This window comes from Kryptolebias marmoratus, linkage group LG19 (genome assembly GCF_001649575.2).
Source record: "Kryptolebias marmoratus isolate JLee-2015 linkage group LG19, ASM164957v2, whole genome shotgun sequence".
Classification (NCBI taxonomy): domain Eukaryota; kingdom Metazoa; phylum Chordata; class Actinopteri; order Cyprinodontiformes; family Rivulidae; genus Kryptolebias; species Kryptolebias marmoratus.
Window position 1 is genome coordinate 16,375,843 of NC_051448.1, and position 20,905 is coordinate 16,396,747.

General features: G+C 42.9%; 1 protein-coding gene across 3 annotated transcripts in view; it reads left to right on the forward strand.

Annotated features, from left to right (window-relative positions):
* LOC108231789 (kelch-like protein 29) overlaps nt 1-20,905 on the forward strand; it is a 267,051-nt gene that overhangs the window by 243,981 nt on the left and 2,165 nt on the right. For all 3 annotated transcript variants that reach the window (XM_017409072.3, XM_017409074.3, XM_017409073.3), the window contains 2 exons: nt 4,052-4,245; nt 18,374-18,518. In XM_017409072.3, coding sequence (XP_017264561.1) covers nt 4,052-4,245; nt 18,374-18,518 — 339 coding nt within the window. The remainder of the gene's footprint in view (nt 1-4,051; nt 4,246-18,373; nt 18,519-20,905) is intronic.

A 20,905-nucleotide genomic window follows, 5' to 3' on the forward strand; every position in this document is an offset into this window, starting at 1 on the left:
AGCATAACACGTTGATGGATAAACTCCTAGAGTGGCTCAGCAGCAGCAGCAGTAGGGAACTAAAAAATAAATAAGCCTACCTTTTTACAGGAGAGAGAGAGAGGCACAGATACTCTTGTTTTTGCTGTCATTTCATCTTCAGTCTCCTCTGCCTCGGAGGAGATGTTTATTCCTATCTTTTTACTGTCAGTCTTAATGTCACGGTTCGTATTAAATGCTCGACGGTGAATCACTCGTGTAATGAATTCAATCAAACGGGCGACCTCGGAGACGTCCCGAGACACAGAAATCCTCCTGACCCAAACGTGTCCCTCTTTAGGAGAACTCCTGACCCTCACGGCTGAGTGAAAGCGGCGCCGTTGTTTACATTAATGGCTTTTTACAGCCCATTTGGGGTAATATGCTTCCTGGTGAAATGAGAGCGCGTGTTTCACATGAGTGTGTTATTATCTGAGAGAGAGAGAGAGAAAAGCACTCTGGGTATTCTGCTCGGCCGTGTTCTCGCTCCTCTTTGCTCGCTGTTTTGAAGTGCGCTAAAGGATGATGCAAGCATTGATCCGAATTGAATAACTTCATCAAACTATGAAGTCCCAACACTAGAATTAGGTCTGTTTTTGTTGTTGCTGCGTGGTTTTATTTCAGCTTCAAACTATTCGCTGTTCTTCTAACTCACGAGCCTGGAGGTGTTTTTCTCATGAAAGTGATCCTCTTCTGCCTTAAGGATGGCACAAATATAATTTTATGCTTTGGAGTCAAGTAAATTTCCCAAAAAAGTGCTCTTAACTGTTTCAGTTCGTATTTTAATTAAAAATCGAGCATTTTGACTTGTAGGAGTTAACTTTGAAAATGACCTTATGCCTGATTTCACTCAGTACAGCGACATCTCTGTTGGCGCTCAGAGTATGTGTTGTGAATGACCCTCAGCTACTACCACTTTAAATTTTAGCTCAATATCTGTAAAACTGACCGAGGTATAGCCATCTTTGTGTTAGCTAATATCGATAATCTGTAGTGGCCATTTTGAAATAAGTTGACTCTAAAAAGGTAATCAGTTGTGGATAGACACCTAATAATCATTTTATGAAAGTTTTCTTAAAGTTCATCTTGTAGTTCATGAGATATTTTACTAACAGACAGACAGAGTTGAATCCAAAAGTTAATGCCCAACTTTAAAGCCAAAAAAGATTACAGAATGTGTCGTGCTTGAAGCACATGTTTGGTATAATGCTCAGCTACCACCACACCATCCTTTCACTCAATATCTGTAAAACTGACTGACTTACAGCTATTTGGGTGTTTCCTAATGTCAGTTGGCTGCGGCGGCCATCTTGAATTGGATTGACTTTAAAAGTTTATCTGTTGTAGCTACACATGTAATGATTGTTTGCTGAAAGTTTTATTAAAATCTGTCCCGTGCTTTACGAGATATTTTGCTAACAGACAGACCGAATTGACTCCAGTAAGTTAACAGCCATGTTTTAAGTGAAGATCTCATGTGGCCTGTTGGAGACCACTCTCATCTACTGCAACACTAAATTTCAGCTCATTCTCTAAAAACACAGATATAATCTTTTAGGTTTTGATAGTTTTGTTTATAAAATTGACTTCAGTGTGTTTAACGGTTGTGTTCAGTTAATGGGGACTGTAAACCAGAGGGGTGCAAAGCATCATTTGATCAATCCTCCTCTTTGTTTAGAGCTCCTCAGATTCAACATATGATACGAGCAGCAATAAAACGAACTGCTTTTAGAGTTTTAACTCTCAGGTGAAACACAAACAAATCTATGACCCAGCTTCCATAAAAGGTATAAAAGGAGAATTTTAGAGAAGCTGAACCTGTCAATAGTTTCATCCCCTACATGTAGTTTGCTTTCATTTTTGAATAGGCACAAGAGCCCAACAAGAGACTAAGTTTGACAATAAGCCTTGGGTTAAAAGTACAGTACAAGGTAAAGGTTGCAATGTTTTAGCATGTTCTATTGGTTCTTTTGTGCTGTCTAAGATTTAAAGATGTACAATATTAAATTATATATATCTTTGAGTGCACAAATTGAACCTGCATTTATCTCCTCAGCTCACTCACATAATCATACGGCTAAAACTACAGATAAATCTTTATAATCACATGGTGATAGAATCCGTTCGTCAGGTTTGTCACATATGAGTCTCCAGCTGCCTGAAAGTGCCTTTCTGAGATTCTGACTGGACCTAAAGAGTGAAAATCCCCCCATCAGGACTTCAACTGTTTCCAAAAACATCATTACATAAATTGGTCTATAAGTGAGATTAGAGTGGGTTTAAATATATCCCAGTTTGAATCTTACTAGTAGTATTTTTCTTCTTCTTCACTGACTCCCAGGAGGGAGTTTGTTTACTAGCGGTTGCTCCCTTTGTGTTTCTGCACCAATATGGCGTAGCCGTGTGAAGATTCTCCTGTCGAATCGAGTTAATTCTTCCCTCATCGTGACCAGCTGTTTGCAGCCGTCCTGTTGGACTCTTGTCTGTCCTGCAATCAGCATCACTCAGCGGCGTCTGACCCTTAAATTTCCCAAGCTCTCCCGATGCGGTCTGAGCGGTAATTACATCTGCCAGAGACTGAGACACGTGTTTGTTACTCTATCTCATCAGTTACTCAGTCTGATGCTGGAGTGTGTGTGTGTGTGTGTGTGTTCGTGGTTAAACAGTACTAATTGGCACTTCTGAGTGTTTCGAGTTCACCTCATCTAGAGTGGCCTCTTCTGTCACCACCTCCCTCAGACTGACAGTCGACTGAAACCCGCCCCCTTCTCTGCGGCAGCTGCCGAGGACATTACCGGACCCCCGAAGAGACCATTCCCAAAGGGTAATTCGCCCATCTCCTCTTGCACTTTATCTAAAAGCCTTCTCACTGGAAGGTTGATGCAGGTAGTGCTCCCCGGTGTCATTTAAATTCAGCCTGACTTCAAATGCCACGGGGAGCTGTAGCAGTAAATACTGTTACACGAGCGCATAAAAGAAAAATAAAAGACACCTGTGGCCTAATGAAGGTTGGTGATCCCAGCGGAAAAATCCGATTTAAAAACCCCAAAAAAAGGAAAAACAAAAAGCTACTTTTTAGGTGCGCGTCTGCCTTTTCCGAGCCTCCCTGTAGTGTTTTAAGTGTAGGGTTTGTTATCCGCAGGATCCTGGTTTTTTGTATGAAAATCTTTGTTCGACAGATTTTTATACAAAGGTGTTCTTTTTTTTTTTTTTTTCATTTTACAACAAAGACACAACCTTGATTAGGAAGGCTTGCTTTAGTCTGAATGGATGTGCGTTTTAATCACAGATCCTGGATCTGCTTCCCATAATGAGGCCCGCTCCAGCTGGAGAGCTGTCGGCGCGGCTGCTTTGATCAGTGGCCCGTGGACGCGGGATTACATCGCTAACACTTGGCGCTAATGGAACCACCAGTCAACAGCTCTGCGCGCTCGCGTCTGAGCACAAACACGCGCACCAAACACAGATGCAAATGTCGGAAATCTCCAATAAAAAACACACCGACTCTTGACAGGGGGCCCAGTCCGGTGAACCGGACGTCTTATTTTCCTTCGGCTCTTTGGGTCAGGCCCTTTTATCTCACCACGTCTGTTCGGGCCCGTTTGAGTTTTTCCAGCTTGAAGTCTCTGCCAAAGAGCGCTCATTGAGAAAGGTCCAAAACTCAGCACTGACACACAGCCCAACTCTAGAGACTAATGGCTTGTAGCTCCCAACATATGTTGTTTTGTGTAATTGCTTTAATTGCTGTCATTGTATGTAATAGTTGGGCTTTTTCATCTTCCCTGGTGGTGGAGGCATTCTGCTAATTATATCTGTCAGCTCTGCAGCCAAAACTCAGTGTGTCACACTGAATTCAGAGCAGTGGGAACTTCCAAATCCGACTGTTTCTGTAAACTCTTGGTTAGTTTGAGTTGAGTTCCCTAATGAAAGGGTGATTGCCTTAACTTTGACCTGTCTGGGTTTACTCCAAAATGTCAAAAATTAAATTAAAGTTAAGAAAACTACTTTTGTCGTTGTTTTTCCTTCTACACAGGTATGACACCATCACCAACACGTGGGAGACGGTTTCTCCTCTTCCTAAACCGGTTCATTCAGCGGCTGCCACTGTGTGCGGAGGGAAGATCTACGTCTTCGGGGGCGTGAACGAAGCCGGGCGCTCGGCGGGCGTCCTTCAGTCTTACGTACCACAGAGCAATACCTGGAGTTTCATTGAATCACCCATGATAGGTAAGAAAAGTAAAAACAAGTGGTAAATTTGCCACCATAGCATTAATTGTTACCTTCACCTTTCTGTTTCCGGTGGGGACCTTGGTTGTGGTTTGATACGCCAAAAAGTCTCTTTATTTTATTTCATTCTCCTGCTGGGTTTTCAGATGAGTAAATCTGAGAAGCTAAATAGAGCATTCATAAGGTCCTGTGCACGCACGAACAGCGTTTTGTAAAGACGCAAAGGTCTTTTATCGTTTCAGCCTCGCATCCACATGGAAACAGCATCAAAGGAGCCCTTAAACGGTATTATTCGAAACCCTTAAATGCCATCATTGCATTCTCGTGTGGACAGCCTAAACACAACCTTATGAAAACGTTACCATAGTCCCCTTTCTGCCTTAACCTACGACCCCAATAATGACAGATTACGTGCTTGCGTTTGTGTTGCAGACTCTAGTTTCCTAACTCCAGCAAAACGTTCTTGTACTGTATTACTTCAATAAGGCTGATGAACAAAAAATTGCCTTTAATAGAGGGGAAAAAAACTACAACCCTATTATACCAAGCAATCTAAGGCCCAAAAGTTGTTTTTTTATCAAACTGTCAACAATAATCAAGCAAATGTAGCAGAGAAAAGGTCAACAATATACAATGAAAAACGTGAGAAATGTGAATAGTTTTAAAAGGCCAACATTGACTTATGAGTAACTTCCTCAGGAACCTTTGAACACGATGAAAACTCCTCCCTCCGTCTCTCGCTGGACACCCTGCCTGAAATTGTCCAGTCTGTCCGCAGATTTGATCTGAGACGACTCCCAGTCATCAGAAGTTTAACGTGACTCAAAGTAGAAGTTCCACTTTTTTTTGCCAGTCCATAGAAAGGCTTTGATTTTGCTCTCTTTCTTCTCGTCTCCTTCTGTCCCTGTGCTCTGTGTATCTGCAGCGCTACGGCGCCACAACAGGCCTGATTTAGTCACTACAGCGATTCATTTCTAGAATCTTCAGATAAAATTCTGTAGTTTGTACAACAGCTCTGACTCAGTATAATACACTAGTGCGCAGAAATGTTGTCATCATTGTTTCTTTGTATTTACCCTCCAAGCAGCCAGACTTTCTGTTAATCTGATCTTAATCATTAGTTTTTCATGCTTTCTGAAGGTCTTCCAAAGTTTTCCTTTGGACTTTGGCTGCTTTTCTTTCAGTCCAGTACTTGACCATTTTTTCAAATGAATGTTTTTATTGTTGGTTGAGCCAGTTTAACTCTGACCTATAAATAAATCATTTAGACATTCAAAAAAAATAAAAGCTTCCTGAACTCCAGGTGTGAACCAGTGTTCATACCACGACACGTAACAGACGGCTTAACAAAGAACCAGTTTTAAATCGGACCTTTGTTTCCACCAACCTGTCATTCAAGTTCTTTAGTTGAATCTATGAAAAATAACAACAATATCACAGTTTGATTTAGAAAATAGTATTTCAGCACCAATGAGCTGCTTTCCAAAGAGCTTTGAGCTGAAAACTTCTCCACTTTCCTCATGTTTTTAAGCTCACACATGCTGGCATTGTCAGCTCCAAAGTACCATTAATTGCAACCACTTTTAAAAAAGGTCCAGAAATTTGAAAGTAAAATCTAAAAAAAAAATTGGTGGTTTCAACTTTTCCACCGTGCTGATGTATACCAGCGTGCGCCCAAAGAGGCATCAGTCATTTTACATGCATGCACTTCTTCACTCATTCACATCTTGCTGTCACATTAGGAGTGTAACAAGGAGTCACTGGCCCTCAATTATGGTTGCCTAGCAACGGCAATCCCACGATTTTATCCACTCCCAGCACATTTCGTTCCATATCATGTACTTGACTTCGGCAGTCGGAGCCGTAAACTCCTTGTGGCAGAGCCGCGGCACGGCCAAAACCGCTTTGAGGCTGAATTATCGAAGCGCTTTGTGCGACTGTGGATGTCTCATTTTCACATAGTGGTCCATTTTTTTTATAGATTGGAGATTGTATTCATGTTCTCCGTGTGCCCAGGGGAAGATAAAGCCAGCTTCACTGAATTGTGAACCTTGTGTGTGTGCACGGCTTTAGTCCTCAAAGCTTATTTCAGTAAAAGAAAAAAAAATCACGGCATACCCATGGCAACAACAACAAAAACTCTTACATATCAGGTTATGACCTTTTCTGTTCCTCTTGCTTCTCTTTCTTATCATAATTATCATCCTGCTCTGTGTTTTCCACACCCCGTCCCCCCCTCCTCTTCCCACATTATTGCTCTGTCAATGTAATAAAAAGACCATTGAGAAATGATAGGTGAGTCCGACCACAGCTCCTGACATGTTATTGGCCAAACCTGGAAGAGCATTACAGCCTGAGCCACCGGGGACCTTTAAAGGATTCAGAGCCACAAGAATTACTCCAGCCAAGCTGCCATAACTCCAGGGCAGCCGGAAAAACACAGAGTGTACACCGCGGTGCAACTCAAAGGTCCACTAGACGCGTTCCCAGAGCAAAGATCGTCTCCGCGGGCAGGTGTTTTAACAAATAACTATACTTGTAGGGTTCTGCGTGGGGGTGATTGCTGTGATTTGAACATTTTCTGCGACCGCGAGTTCTTTTTTTTTGTTCTACATTCGAGCCTGGACAAAAGAGGAAAAAAAAAAACAAAACATTACATGCATGTGAAATTTAAACCCCCTCCACAAAATTCATTGTGTTGAAGCACTAAGAAGATTATTTTTGGGTTCATGGGGCATTATGTGCTTGAATATTTGTTAACTGAGAGTAGTTCCCAGGCAACCAGCGAAGAATGGTGGAAGGTACTGATCCGGCTTAGAAACAGCAAAAACAAAACAAAACAACAACAACAACAAAAAAAATAGACAGAATTTGGAAAGTGCCGAACAAACAGAATTTAACTCATTTCTTTGTGAATTTTTACAGTGCTGAGAGTCAGCTAAACTTCTACTTTGTAATCTAATCCAAGCTAATAAATTGTTAAAACCATAGTTCAGATCCTTTGAAGTGGAGTTCTGCTGCTGATTATGAACAACTAATATCTTACCTGTTGTCGATGAACAGCTTCAGTGTGGAGAAATTTAGTTTTGACCAGATTAATGATCTAAACGCTACTGCAAATAGGACCAGGAGCAGAGTGGATTACTGCCGTCTTTAAACAACTCAAATCTCAAACATTTCATAGTGGTTCATGTAAACTGTGTTTTATAAACCTTTGCACTGATGTCAGTTTTGCATTACATGGTTATGCCGGCGGAAACATTATATTCCTTCATGAAATGACGCAGGTGCTACAGCTAGCTGCTGCAGGAACCTATGAGGTTCATGGTTTGGGACGGATTCGGCACCACGGAAAAATGAAACAAATGCCAAATGATTTGTTTGTTTTTATTCCCAGAAGCAGATTCAGAATACTAAACCAGCCTTGCCAGTGGGGAGAGACCAAGGTAGCACGTTGCGTTCAACAAGGCTGTCAACTATCATTTCTGCTATAAAATAAAAAAAATTAAAAATTCATACTGTACTCTCTTTGACTCAGTCGAAGCTGTAAACAAAGTAAACTGCAGGCCATGTGTCAAAGTTTGATAAAGTTCAGAAAGGTATCTCTTTTGGGTTAAGAAAATACTGTAAATGCAAGAAAATTATGTTTTCCTTCATTAGTTTGGCCTAAGTTTGATGCACAAAAAAAGCAATGCTGAACATCTCCCCATAAAATGTCAAAAACTCCCAATGAGCTTCTCAGCCAGTGCTCGTGGGAAAATCACTCTTTATATAAAGGATGCCAAAGAAATTTACAATGCAACGTTTTAAAGTGTGCATTATATGACACGACTGCTTGCCATACAGCACCTCTTTACGTGGCTCCTGATCAGGAAACTTTCCCACACAGCTGATTGGAAACTAACAGGCAGGTGTTAATAATTTAATGACCTCGTCAAAAAAGTCCCTAATGTAAATATTTATAAAGTAGCATTTAAATGAAATGCTTTGAATGGTTTTAGATAGGTGTAGTTTTAAAAAGGCAGCAATCCACTTTAGTCCCGGTCCATCTTGGACTAGCCGTCAGCTCGTCAATCCAGACAGAAAAAAACTTGATTTTTTTCCAAATTGAGGTCTTTCAAAGAGCTATCTACAACAGGTAAGATATTAAATATTCACAACCTTTCCACAAAACCCCACTTTAAAAGATCCAAACTAGCCCTTAAGCTTGTTACTCTGAGATGAGATTCTTATCTTAATCTCATATTATGTATAGTTCCATGATTATATCTAAGTAGACTGAAAATCAAGACGCAACACTCCATATTTCCTTGTTTACACCCGTGTTAAAAGGACAAACAAAGCACTGAAAACTACCACTGGTGAGAACTGGAGAAAACATCATATTATGAATGTTTTTCCACTAGAAGCAGCCTCTCCTGCAGCACAGCGCTGCTGCCTGTCTTTGGTTTCCTTTCAGGCTGTGAAGCACAATGCTGATGATGTAAGAATTTTGTTTTGGGTGAATGGCGTCATAAAACTTGCAGCTGGGATAGAAGAAAGGAGAGCCATATCTCTCTCTCACACACACACAACCTCTGCTTACCTCATCTCAGCCATACACACACACACACACCCATCAAGGGAGTGCAGGTACCCAGTGCATGAATTATGTAACCATCCAGGAGATTACTCTGTGTGTGTGTGTGTGTGTGTGTCAGAGGCAGTTGCACAGACAGACCGATCGTCATCTGTCCAGACGTGGATGAGCTGGCGTCTGACGGCCAACGAGTCGGGAGATAATGGACGGGTTTAGTGCTTCCTGTGAAATTGGGCCAGGGCTGATTTGAGCGAGCCGGTGGGGAGCGCCTCTCGAACCCACCGTGCATCTCTCTCCATCTTTAATCTCTCCCTCCATCTCTCTGTCTATCCCCCACCCCACCCCCCGCCCTCGTCTCTCGCAGTCTCTCAGCACTGTCTTATCGACTGACACAAATACAGCCGTGTGCAGTTTCTCAGACTGTACTCCTGTTTGTGTGTGTGTGTGTTTTCTCTCGGTATGGAGCGTCTCCCGCATGAACTGCAAATGGGTTTCACAAACACTTATCAAGACCGACTTCCTATCTCTCCTGAAAAGTATTACTCGCGCCAAAAATAGTCCTTTCAACAAGACTGTCGATGCAGAGCAGCTTGGCAGCGTCGCTCTTCTGCGCCTCTCTTTGTTTCCCCGAATATTCATCTACCGAGCCGCACGTCTGCGGGAACCCTGACCGTGACTGAACGCCTTCACAGAGACATTAGAAGCTGCTTATGAAGTCTCGCTGCTTCATTCTTTAACAGGTCAGCTCAGCCAAATTTACCAAAATGCCAGGGGTTTTAGATATCCGTCTCTGCTGTTTGTGCCTCTGTCTCAGTCCAGGAGGAGTTTTTTTCTTTGTGGCGCTCACACCAGAGAATGATGACATTTGGGGAATTCAGCAGGCAACAAGGCCTTAAAAAGGTCACTGGTTCTACTGTATGTGCACCGTTTCACCAATCCTTGATAAGTTTTGGCTTTTCGTTAGGATGGTTTCGGTAGATTTGCACGCTGTTAAAATGCCTGCGCTGATTTGGCTTCAAAATATGTGCTGTTATCGCTCTCTATTGTACTTTGATCCAGAAGAAACCTTAAGAAAAGCAAATCTTCATAAATAGACATTTTTTAAGCAATCCAAGGTTACTGTTCCACAACATTTTTAATCTCTTCATCAGTTTATCACTTGCTTGCAGTTTCTGAGGTAAACTCTAAGGTATAGTCATGGGGTGAATAAAGTCCACCCTCTTTCAATTCCAAGGTTCTACATAACGGGACATAAAATTATTCTAATCTAATCTCAAATGAAGCCAAAATGGAAAAGCTGTGTGAAAAACTAAGTCCACCCTTGGCAGCTTTCATAGAATTTAGGAGGTGCTGTAATTAACTGATCATCAGTTCTGTCAGCTTGCTGCTCTGGAGCATACAGGTGTGTTTTGACACAATGCCAAGATGGAAAGACATCAGCAATGACCTCAGAGAAGCAACTGTTGCAGCCCAACAATCTGGAAAGGGTTAAAGGTCATTTCCAAACAATTTGGAGTACAAATTTTTACAAAGAGAAAGATTATCCACAAGTGGAAAACATTTAGGACAGCTGCCGATCTTCTTAAGAGTGGATGTCCAAGCAGATTCACCCCAGGGTCAGACTGTGCAATGCTCTGAGAAATGACAAAGCAACCAAGAGCTCCATGTCAGACTCTTCAGGCCTCAGCTAACAGGTTAAAGTTCATGACAGGACAAGTTGAAAAAGACTGAACAAGTACAGCTTGTTTGGAATGGTTGCAGGAGAAAACCTCTGCTCTCTAAATAGAACATGGCAGCACAACTTATCTTAGTGAAGTTTCATCTGAATGAACCACAAGACCTCTGGAGCAATGTCCTATGGACAGAAAAGACCAAAGTAGAGATGTTTACCCATAATGCACCCATAAGTCACTGAGTCGACTCTGAACTCCTCTGTAGACTGAGGGATTGTGGAGTCAAATGTGAGGCCATCTGTCTGACAGCTGAAGCTTAGACCAAACTGGGTAATGATGAGGAGCAGGACAAGGAGGTGTTTACCCTTCATGTTTGAGGATGTGGACAGTATGGGATGCTGAAGAAAGTAAACGCCGGTCTTGAACTGCTGGACACAGACTGAAAACTAACAAAGCAAGAGAAGAGGGTCCTGAAGAAAGACAAAAGCAAAGGACCAGTCCAGAACTCAACCTGATTGAAATGCCGTGGCGGGACCTTAAGAGAGCTAAACAGAAATGGATATCAGCAAACCTTTAATAAAGTAAAGCAACGCTTTAAAGAGTGGACCAAAATTCCTCCACATGCTTGCGATAGACTAGGAGTTCTTGCTGCTAAATGTTGTTGTCTGAGCTGTTGAATCATGGGGTGCACACTCCACGTCTCCATTTTGGCCTTTTGCTTTAAGGAACAAAGTCATGGTAGAAAATGTTGTATGTTTTTGTACAATAGTGGGTTAAAGGTAAATAATTTAGAATGCCCTCATGTGTAAACCTCTGGACTTAAACAAGGTATACTTTCTTTTCCCCACAGCTGTACATGTTTTCAGACGCTTGTGTGTTAACACGTCATGCTAAAATGAGGAACATGGAATGTTTTGTTGTCCAAACAACAACAACAACAACAACAACAACAACAGCAGGAGCAGCAGCAGCAGCAGTGTCATTAGGAGTATATTAGTGAGCTGAAGTTAGGATTTAGCTCAAAGCACCTCTGTGCCTGTGCATTCTCACAGAGCCATTAGCATGGCTGCAGACTTTAGATTTTTCTTCATGACACACCTGATTTATGAGCCTTTCTGGATTTCCCTCCTCTCCTCCTCCACGGTTATTTTCTTCCTGTTAACTAATTTTTAGTGAAAAACAGCCTTTGGCAAACTTCTCTAACCTGTTTTGTACAAAAAATAAAACAAAATAAAGCCACTATTTAACCAATGATCGATAAATGATTATACACTTTTAGAAGTCTTAGATGGTTATTCTCTCATTTTTTTAATAATAATTAACACATTTTCGGACCTACTCAATGGTTGGCTAATTATGTTATTCAAACAAGACAAAACCTGCAAAAGTCCATTTTAAATTCCACATTTTACAGTCAAAATACCAAAACGACAATGTGGATAAGCACTATGTTTTGAAGGCTACCTTCTTATATCTGGATAGAAATTCAAAAGGATATTATAGAATTCATGTGTAATTTCACAATGAAAATGGCGACAGTGTAAAACCTGCAGTAAGAAAGCTGCGTTTAATTTCTACGTTTTGTCAAAGTGACCCATCATGGAGCAGGTTTGTCACCTGCGTTCACACAGAAGGAACACACAGCTCTTCTGCTGGCTGCCTCCTGGTGTTTACCTCGATACACATCCCCCCGCTGACAGACAGGTCTCCATCGACCTGTCCACTCCAGGGACCCGAGAGCAGAAACGCCGCGCCCAGGCTGCTCTATCGGGAAATTGACCGCGGAACAATTACTCCCGCGAGTGACGTAGCAGCCAAAGCTAGTACGGCTACTGAGAGCGCCTTGATGGGGGAGAGAGAGAGAGAGACGGACATGAGAGGAGGTAGAGAAGGTGGAGTGTTTCCATAGCTACCTAATTGGACCCGTCCCCATCAGATGGAATTAAAGTACATCATCCTCTTTCGGCTACTTTGCCCCATGATTTCAAAGGCTTCCCACAACACATAAAAAAGGAACACTGTGTGCAAGAAAAGGAAAAAAAACAAAATTTTTCTGCTGTTCCAATTACCTTGTTGTAATCTTATCTGAGCTTAAGGCGGCGATGGACTGAAGCCTCTTTGTGTTCCCAGGGTGCGGGAGAGTGTGTGTGTGTTCGGTGTGTGTTCCCGTCCACCTCGTCCTCTCGCTCTTTGACGGGAGGACGTCTTGTTTGTTTCGTTGTTTGTGTTCCTCCTCCACCTGCGACTGACTCCACATTTCCATGCTGATGTAATGATGACGACTGCTGTTTGGGCAAACTTTATCACAGGCTGCGGTCTTGTCTCGATCTGGACTTGTTTGATTGTGTGAATGTGATATATTTGTGTGTGTGTGTGTGTGTTACCATTCCAGCACTGTTCTGCTTTTATCAGATTTCTTCTGCGCTGATGCGGAGATGAGATAGAAAGGGATTTGAGGGAACAACAAGGTATTTGTTTAGACAGCAGCTGTGTTGTTGTGTGTTTCTGTTTCTTTGGTGTCCTTGACCTCAGCCTGGGGGGGGTTGGTTACCAGCCTTTGGTGGCTGTTGTTTTACGAGGGTGTGAGGATTGTGTCAGCCCGTGTTGCCCTGCAGCTACAGATGTATTTCTTTCACCGCTGGAGTAATAAAACCTTCTTTTTCTGTCTTTTTTTTTCTACCTTTTTTATCACCAACCTCTTAAAGGGGGGTGATATTTTTTGTCTTCTACTAATACTAGACAGATTTCAACAAAATTCTTAGAAAGTAATCATTGGATGTACAACTGATTAACTTTTACAGACAGTCCAATTCAAGGTGGCCACCGAAGCTAACTGACCTTAGCGATCACAAAAATGCTAAGGTAGACAAGAAAACCTGATTTGTTGATTATTTTAATAAATTCGTTGCAAAAGAAATGTTGAGCAGAAGAATCCCAGGGATGAGACCATTCCAAGCCTGTCTAAGCCAAGATTGTAAGATGGGGCTTTTTAAACAAAGCTTATCAAACTAAGAACAAAGCCAGGAGCAGGTTTGTCTTCAGCCGGATAACTTGAAGGGCCGATCGACGTAACATCAAACGGAGTACAGACATCTCTCCACATGACAACTGTGTTACAGCTAGGAACAACTCCATCAGTTTGACTGACACTGACCTAAAGTTTGGTGTGGGAGCAGCTGAGGGTGATCCCCAACACATACTCTTGAGTGCTAGCAAATCACACCTAATGGTATTTTCAAACATTTCACCGAAACAACGAACACACCATAATTTCTCAAAATGGCGACGTTAATTTTCTTTCTTTTTTAAAGTACAGCCTGATCTGCGGCGGAATTTTCTAATCCTAAAGCGATGGAACTCGGACACGGAAATCCCTCTCGATGTTTTACTTTCTGCTTAAATATTGATCCGATCACGTGGTTTCAAAGTCCCCTGTCAGTGTAGGAGCGCTTCCATATACCGTCGGGTTCTCCCATTTCAGAAAAACACCAAGGAGCTTCTTCAGCTGACGCAGAAAAAGTTGCTTCAGCAGCAAAAATAAATAAAAAATAAAAAACCAGTATGTCTTCCTCACTGAAGGCCAAGAGATAAGAACAAAAGCAGAGCAGCGGAGGGACGCTGAACCCCGGCAGCAGCAGTCCTCTTGAGGTTCGCCAAAGCAGAGTGAGATTACCTGCCTGTTTCTCCTCCGAGTGCTCAAACTCGATGCTTACTGTTAGTCCAAGAAAGTGAGGCGGGAAGTGATGACAAGAAGCTACTGTGGCAGGGGGAGAAGGGGGGGGGAATAAAAAAAGAGGAGAGAGAGGCTTTTCCTTTGAGAGCATCCTGTTATTATTCTGCCTCAGGCGCCGAGCGGTGAGAAATGACTGTTCTGTGTTTATGGGACCGAACACAAAACACCGTGTACACGCGGCCATGCTGGCACACACATGTACTCACAAAGACCGACAGCGGCATATCAATGAGACGATGAAGGAAGGCTGGGAGAGGAAAAATAAAAACGTCTGGCAGAATGTGAGGAGGACCAATCAGTGACAACTTCTTCCTCAAGGGTAGAACCAGAAGCTGAAGTTGGCGCTGTAATACAGATTGGATTTCATGGTGTGGAAATGATGGCAGAACGTTCTCATCATGTGAATGTTGTTGTTGTTGTTGTTGTTGTTTTTCCACATGAATAGGAACTGCCAGTCCGCCACTTTAATCAATGCTTTACTGTAAACCACAAAAAGTTTGGCTAGCTTCAGACTTTACCTCCCAAAGCTTCCATTTTATTAACTTTCTTGGCTGAAATGTTTCAGCCACTGCTGTGCTGATCTCCGTTAATTATGGCCTTCAAGAAACAGTTCGGACAAAGTAATCTGACCTTTTCGAGCCTTTTGCATTTCGTCATGGGGAAATGGATTCATGTCTTCCCTCCCCTCGTCCATCTGCACACAGTTCTTCATAAAGACAGAAAGTGGCTAAGAGATGGCCTTCAAGCCGTCTCGGTGTGATTTCTGAATGGGGGGGTCTAAGTCAGCCCACCGCAGTTGTGCCTTTGAGCCACCAAGCGAGGTATTACTAGAGCTGTAGTTATAAAAGCCAAACCGATTTATGATTCATTACCAAAGAGAAGATTGATGATGACAATCAGCAACTTTACATTTAGGTCAAAAGAGTTTTGTTAACCACCAAGAAAATCACTAAACTGAGTTAATTTGTTTATGTTTTGAAAACGTGATGAGGGAGACGTCCGCCACAAACTTTGTGTATTTCCCTACATCTCCTTTGGTTCCATGCAGCTCACATCTGTGTGGGATTGGACCAGCTGGATTAGTGATTTATGAACAATCAGAGGACTGGTCTTTGTGGCCGTTTGGCAGAACGTCTTCGTCTGTCTCGACTTGTCAGCTAGCGGCGACGGCCTCACCTCGCCTTTGAAACGGCGCCGTCCACCTTCCGACCGGACCATGTTTGTGAAAGGTTTAAGCTCAGTCGGGTCGGATGTGCAGATTATTTCACGTCTCTCCGTAGAGTCTTTCACCGAGTTCACATCCAGACTCTGCCTGCCCCTCTTTAGGACTTTCGTGCAGCTTTCCTCTAAACCATCTCTGCCTGAGATGTAAACCTCGGTGTGAGGTCCTGAACACTTTGGAAACGGTTTTCACTAAGGATTGTTCTACATTGTCTGCGTTCGTCTCTCTTGCTATTTCCCCCCAGCTTTCTTAGAAAAACTTCCACTGTGTTTTGTTGTAAGAGTTTGAGGACTGTGGATGGGGAACTAGTCAAAGTGGACAAAGCTGCTTGTTGCATCGGCCTGCTCCCAGTGGTTTGCTCATATGGAAGGCCATATTTCTGCTAGGATGTCTCTCCTAGTCCTTAAAGTTTTTTCTCTAACATACACACACAGATGAAGACGTTTGGAACAGGAAATCAACCTTGATGCCTTTTCTTGTTTCGTGTTAGACGCTGCTCTGTTTTAAGGGCACTTTAAATGCAGCACAAATGTTCTCCTATCCTCCCTTTGATCTGTGTCTTGACCCAATCCTGTCTCACAATCCTACCCATAGTTCTCTCTATACCTTAAATAGTCCCTTCCTTATGATTTTGGTCACAGCTGGACTCCAGTGATGGTGTAAAGTCATCCGGGTGCACCAGCAAACCGTCTGAATGGCTCTATAAATAGCATACTTAAAACAATCGTTCAGATCTTTTGAAGTGAGCTTCTGTGGGGAAAACTATAAACATTTAATATCTTATCTGTTGTACATGGCTCTTTGAACAGCCTCAGTCTGGAGAAATGAGAGTTTAAGACTGATCGGTTTGATGAGAAGAACAGATAGTTCAAGCAGAGCCAAGACCAAAGCTGATTGCTGCCATTTTAAAACGGCTCCATTTGAGTATTTGCAAATGCAAACGGCAGCAGCAGTTGGTGTAGCCCTTCCGATGCAGCCTGGAGCACTTCCAGCTGGGAAAAAAAAATCAGAATATGTCTGCCAGATGTATTGTGAAACTGATAATGGTGTAAAAGTTTCTAAAGTTCACATAAAACGCTATAAAAACTTTGAGACCGGGGCTGTTTTAAGGCCTCGTTCAGACCAGCTTGTCCATCAGGTCAAAATTAAACTCATTCTCCAAACGGAGGTCATTCATAGAACTATCCACAACATTATTGGTTCCTATCCTTCCACCAGAACTCCACTAAAGACCTAAACTGTCCTTTCAATTCCTACTGATAAAGTGAATTCATAGAAAAATATTAATTCCCGCTCAAAACCGTTTATTAGGAACGTGATTTCAAAAAACTAACGAATATTTGAGTGGGTTAATAAAAGGACAGTTATAAGGAGTTAAACTCTGAGTTAAAAGTGCTCTTTATTTAGCTGGAGATGTTGAGGGGGCGAGGAAGATGCCTCATAGCCACAACACTGAAATCAGGTCAGCGGCTCAGTGGTTCACCAGTAAATTTCATAAACACATTTTGGCCCCAGAAGAACAAATCATCCTTTCTTTTATCGTTATCGTGATTCTATAACTTTAGGTAAAATATATGATTAACCACTAGACTTTAAAAAAGAACCCCAACAACTGTGGTGATGAACTACTAATGATTGTCAGGTCCAAACATGTCCTACTCTTCAGGTTCTAAAGGTGATAACATCCCCAGCAGCCTCAGTAAGATGTTGACAAGTGCTAATTGGCAAAACGTTGAACACGCCAACAGTAAGATGGTGGGCGCTATGTAAACATCTGCACAACACCAGCGTGATTGCATTTCTCCGTGCCGAGGATGATGGCGCGGCGCAATTAGTGAGAGCTCCGAGGCCGGCCGGGCGCAAACAGAGCCCCTCGTGCGGTAATCACAGAGGGACCTCCGACCTCCGGAGCTGACCCGTTAATTAAACATGTCAGCCTGCTCTCAGCAGCTGGGGCAAGGTGCAGAAAAGGAGGAGGGGAGAATGTGTTCCGTTTCCTCCGCTGCCTTTACTCTAATGAAGACGTAACTCCTCCTGCTGTCTGTTTGCCGATGAGGGATGTCAGTCCGCGGTGGCGGAACACGGCGAGGATAGCGGCCAAGTGTCTGTGCATTATTCATGCTGCTTGTAAATTGGCCAGCTGCAGAGGCGCTCGAGAGAAACACCATTGCCACCCTCCCCTTCGCCTCCCTTTTCTCACACAGCGGGGGCTGCTGCTGGTGAGCTCCGGGTTTCCAGCGACGTCGTTAGGCACAAACTCCTGTTTCGTATTGTTTCCCATCATCTATAACTCTGCAGCGGTGCCTTTTTTTTCTTTTTTGTGTGTTTTTTTTCCCCCCTTATATTCTGTCCCACGCTGAATTATACAATATGCACAGTATCCATTATCCCACCTGTTCACTCATGTATCGCCAAATACACATGCGCTGCGCTTTCTCTTTTCTTCCCTCCTTGTATAAATCTATGGAAGTGCCAGTGGGCCTAATGCAATTCTGAATTATTGGGACTTGGGTAACTCTTCTATATTGCTTCCAAGCCCAAACATATTTTGAACGAGAACCCAATAAAGCCTGGGTGATTTATGAGCCATGCTTTCTTCTTCTGTATAGGTATCCAATCTGTTTTTGTTTTTTTTCTTTAAACCAATCTTGAAAGGGGCATATCTGTAGAGTGATAAGGAGAATGTTGATGATGATTGTTTCTTCATTCAGCACAGGGACCAGAGGTGGAGGAGGGAAAAGAAAAAGAACAAATTGATGCCATTAAACTTAATGGAAATGTCTGCTGTGTGTGAGAATGACATCCAAACAATAGCTCTGTGTTTTCTCTAAAAAGAAAGAGGCCCAAAAAAGAAGAAAAGAAAAAAAAAAAATCATCCCTTTTCTCTTCTCTTCTCTCTCTGCCTCCTTGCATATCTTTAGATAACAAATACGCCCCTGCGGTGAGTCTAAACGGCTTTATATTTATCCTGGGAGGGGCCTACGCGCGAGCCACCACCATCTACGACCCAGACAAAGGCAACATCAAGGCCGGGCCCAACATGAATCACTCCCGGCAGTTCTGCAGGTAAGATGCGTTTACCGTAGCACCGTCGTACCTAAAGACTGGAACTCTGTCAGCGCAGATGCCAACCAGAAATCCAACAAATACGAGACGAGCCAAACTGAGACAAAACGCTTGCGTTTCGTATAAGAGGTGTGGAGAGAACCAAGACCGAAAAGACTGTTAAAGCTGCTAGGGGGCTCGTTACGGTCACCACGGCAACCACGCACCTGTGTCTGTCACTCCCTGGCTACTAAAGTAAATGAGAAGCAGGCTGAAAGTGATCCTCAAACAGTCGCCGTGTGAAAACTGTAAGTCAGATCTTAAAAATTCCTCAACTGTGAGCAGCAGAGGACCGTAAAGGTCACACACGTGAATTTTTTTATGTAGGCGATATGACGAGCGCTTAAAACGTACCTGAATCTGTGGACGCCTTGGCCTGCACTCTCTGCATTCTGGGAGGATCTGAGAGAAAACCGTAAGTCCTATAAGCAGAGAGACACACACCGGGCAACAGAAGAAAAAAAAAAAAAAAGATACATTTTGATATGGAATCTGTATACGCAGGAGTAACAGAAGTAAGAGGGGTTAGTGAGTTTTTGTGGGAAAACAAACTCATAAAACCTGATGATTGTGTAACCCGGTACATCCAAATACCAAATCAGTCATGCAAACTCCAACTTTCTGTGATCTGTTTGAACTTCGAATGATGTTTCTACTGTGAAGTAGAGCTTTATCGCTCTAAAGACAGCTGAGTTTTCTTGTACCGTTCACTAAAATCTCCATTATTTCTTTTCTCGCAGTTTTTTCAAATTTTGGTCTATGGTGTGCGATGTACCGCTACCAAAAGCTACTGACTAGTCCTGATCAAGATGCCTACTTTGAGTTATGATTTCATGTCTTATTTCAAAGCTGTGCGATGAGATACAGGATTTAAAAAAAAAAAATCTGAATAGTAATAAGGCTGCTTTAATGCTTCTGCGTTTGCACCCATAATAACAACATCTCTAATGTGGAATCCTAAAGATTTTTTTTCTTTTTTTAAGGCTCACACAGCAGAGCCTAAAAAACCCCCACATAAAAAATCAAGCTTGTTATTAATCAGTCAGTCTTTGTGTGGTACCACCGTTTGCACAGGGAAAATGTATTCAGGCCATTTTAATTAAAACGGGAACAAAAGCAGCTGACGCTGTTTCCCGAAAGATGCAGATCAGCGGCGAAACTTCGCCCTCGGTGAGAAAATCTTAATTTTTTTATTTTAAGATTTGCCTGAACAGTAATGCTGCTGTGCGTCATGCTGAGAGAGGAAGGCGGTGGGGGGAGGGGGAAGGGAGGACATGCGTTCAATAGCAGACTGTTTGATTTAATCAATTTTCCTTCAGACTGTTTTGATTTTCACACTGACATTTAGGTAATTTTATTTTTCTGTGATGACGGTGGTTTGATTCGCACAGTTTGGTGGCGGGTTTTGTGTTCTAAACAAAATAACCAAAACAACTGCAGCCCACCTCGGCTAACTTTCACTCCGTTTGCGCACGCATGAAGGGCGATAAATGAAAATTAACAGCGGGGGGAAATCACGCCTTAATATTCCGGTCAAGTCGAGCCACTGAGGTGTGCAGTTTATCGGGTAATAAACTCTTGTTTCCAGGCCTTTTTTTGTTGTTGTTGTTGTTGTTGTTTCCCAGATTTTGAGTGGGGGGAAGGAGGAAAAAAAAAAAAGGCACGCACGAAATACATTTGGGAGGCAATTACAGACGGTGATCTTATGTGCAGAATGTGCAGCATAAATCATGTTGTCAGAGTTATTGATAAGCTGCACCAGCACACACCAGGCAGCTGTTCTGCTACATTTAACTAAGTCTGACACGAGAGGGGGGGGAGGGGGAGCAGCAAACACGAGAGAGGAGCCCTCCGAAATATCTGAGAGGGAGTTCTTGGCGCCGAGGATGGAGCCTGGCAGGTCATCGTGCAGGAGAGCAGATTCAGGCTTTACGTAATAATCCGCCCGCGTGCCAACAGTGTGTTGAATCTGCTGGACCGTGTTTGTGCGGTTCTCTTTTTTTGAGCGTCCGCCTTATGTAAATGCTGATCGTTTCCAAACACACCCCCCCCAGTAGGAGGATACAAAGCTCTAATCAGCTTATAAGCCAAAGTTGTACTCCTGTCCACACGCACAAAACTCCTGCTTCGGTTTCTCATATCAGACGGGCACGTTCCTGCAGGGTATTTGCTTTTTCATTAGTCAGTGATTGTGCAATATGTTTGTGTCTCTCTACTTTAAGTGTCGGCCATGTCCCGTCCCCTCCAGCTCGACTATCAGCATGTTTGTCTTTGTCAGATTGCGACTCTGTCTCTCGCTCTCATTTCAAAGCCGCAGCAGCTAAGCCTCTCTCTGACACCGACGACCT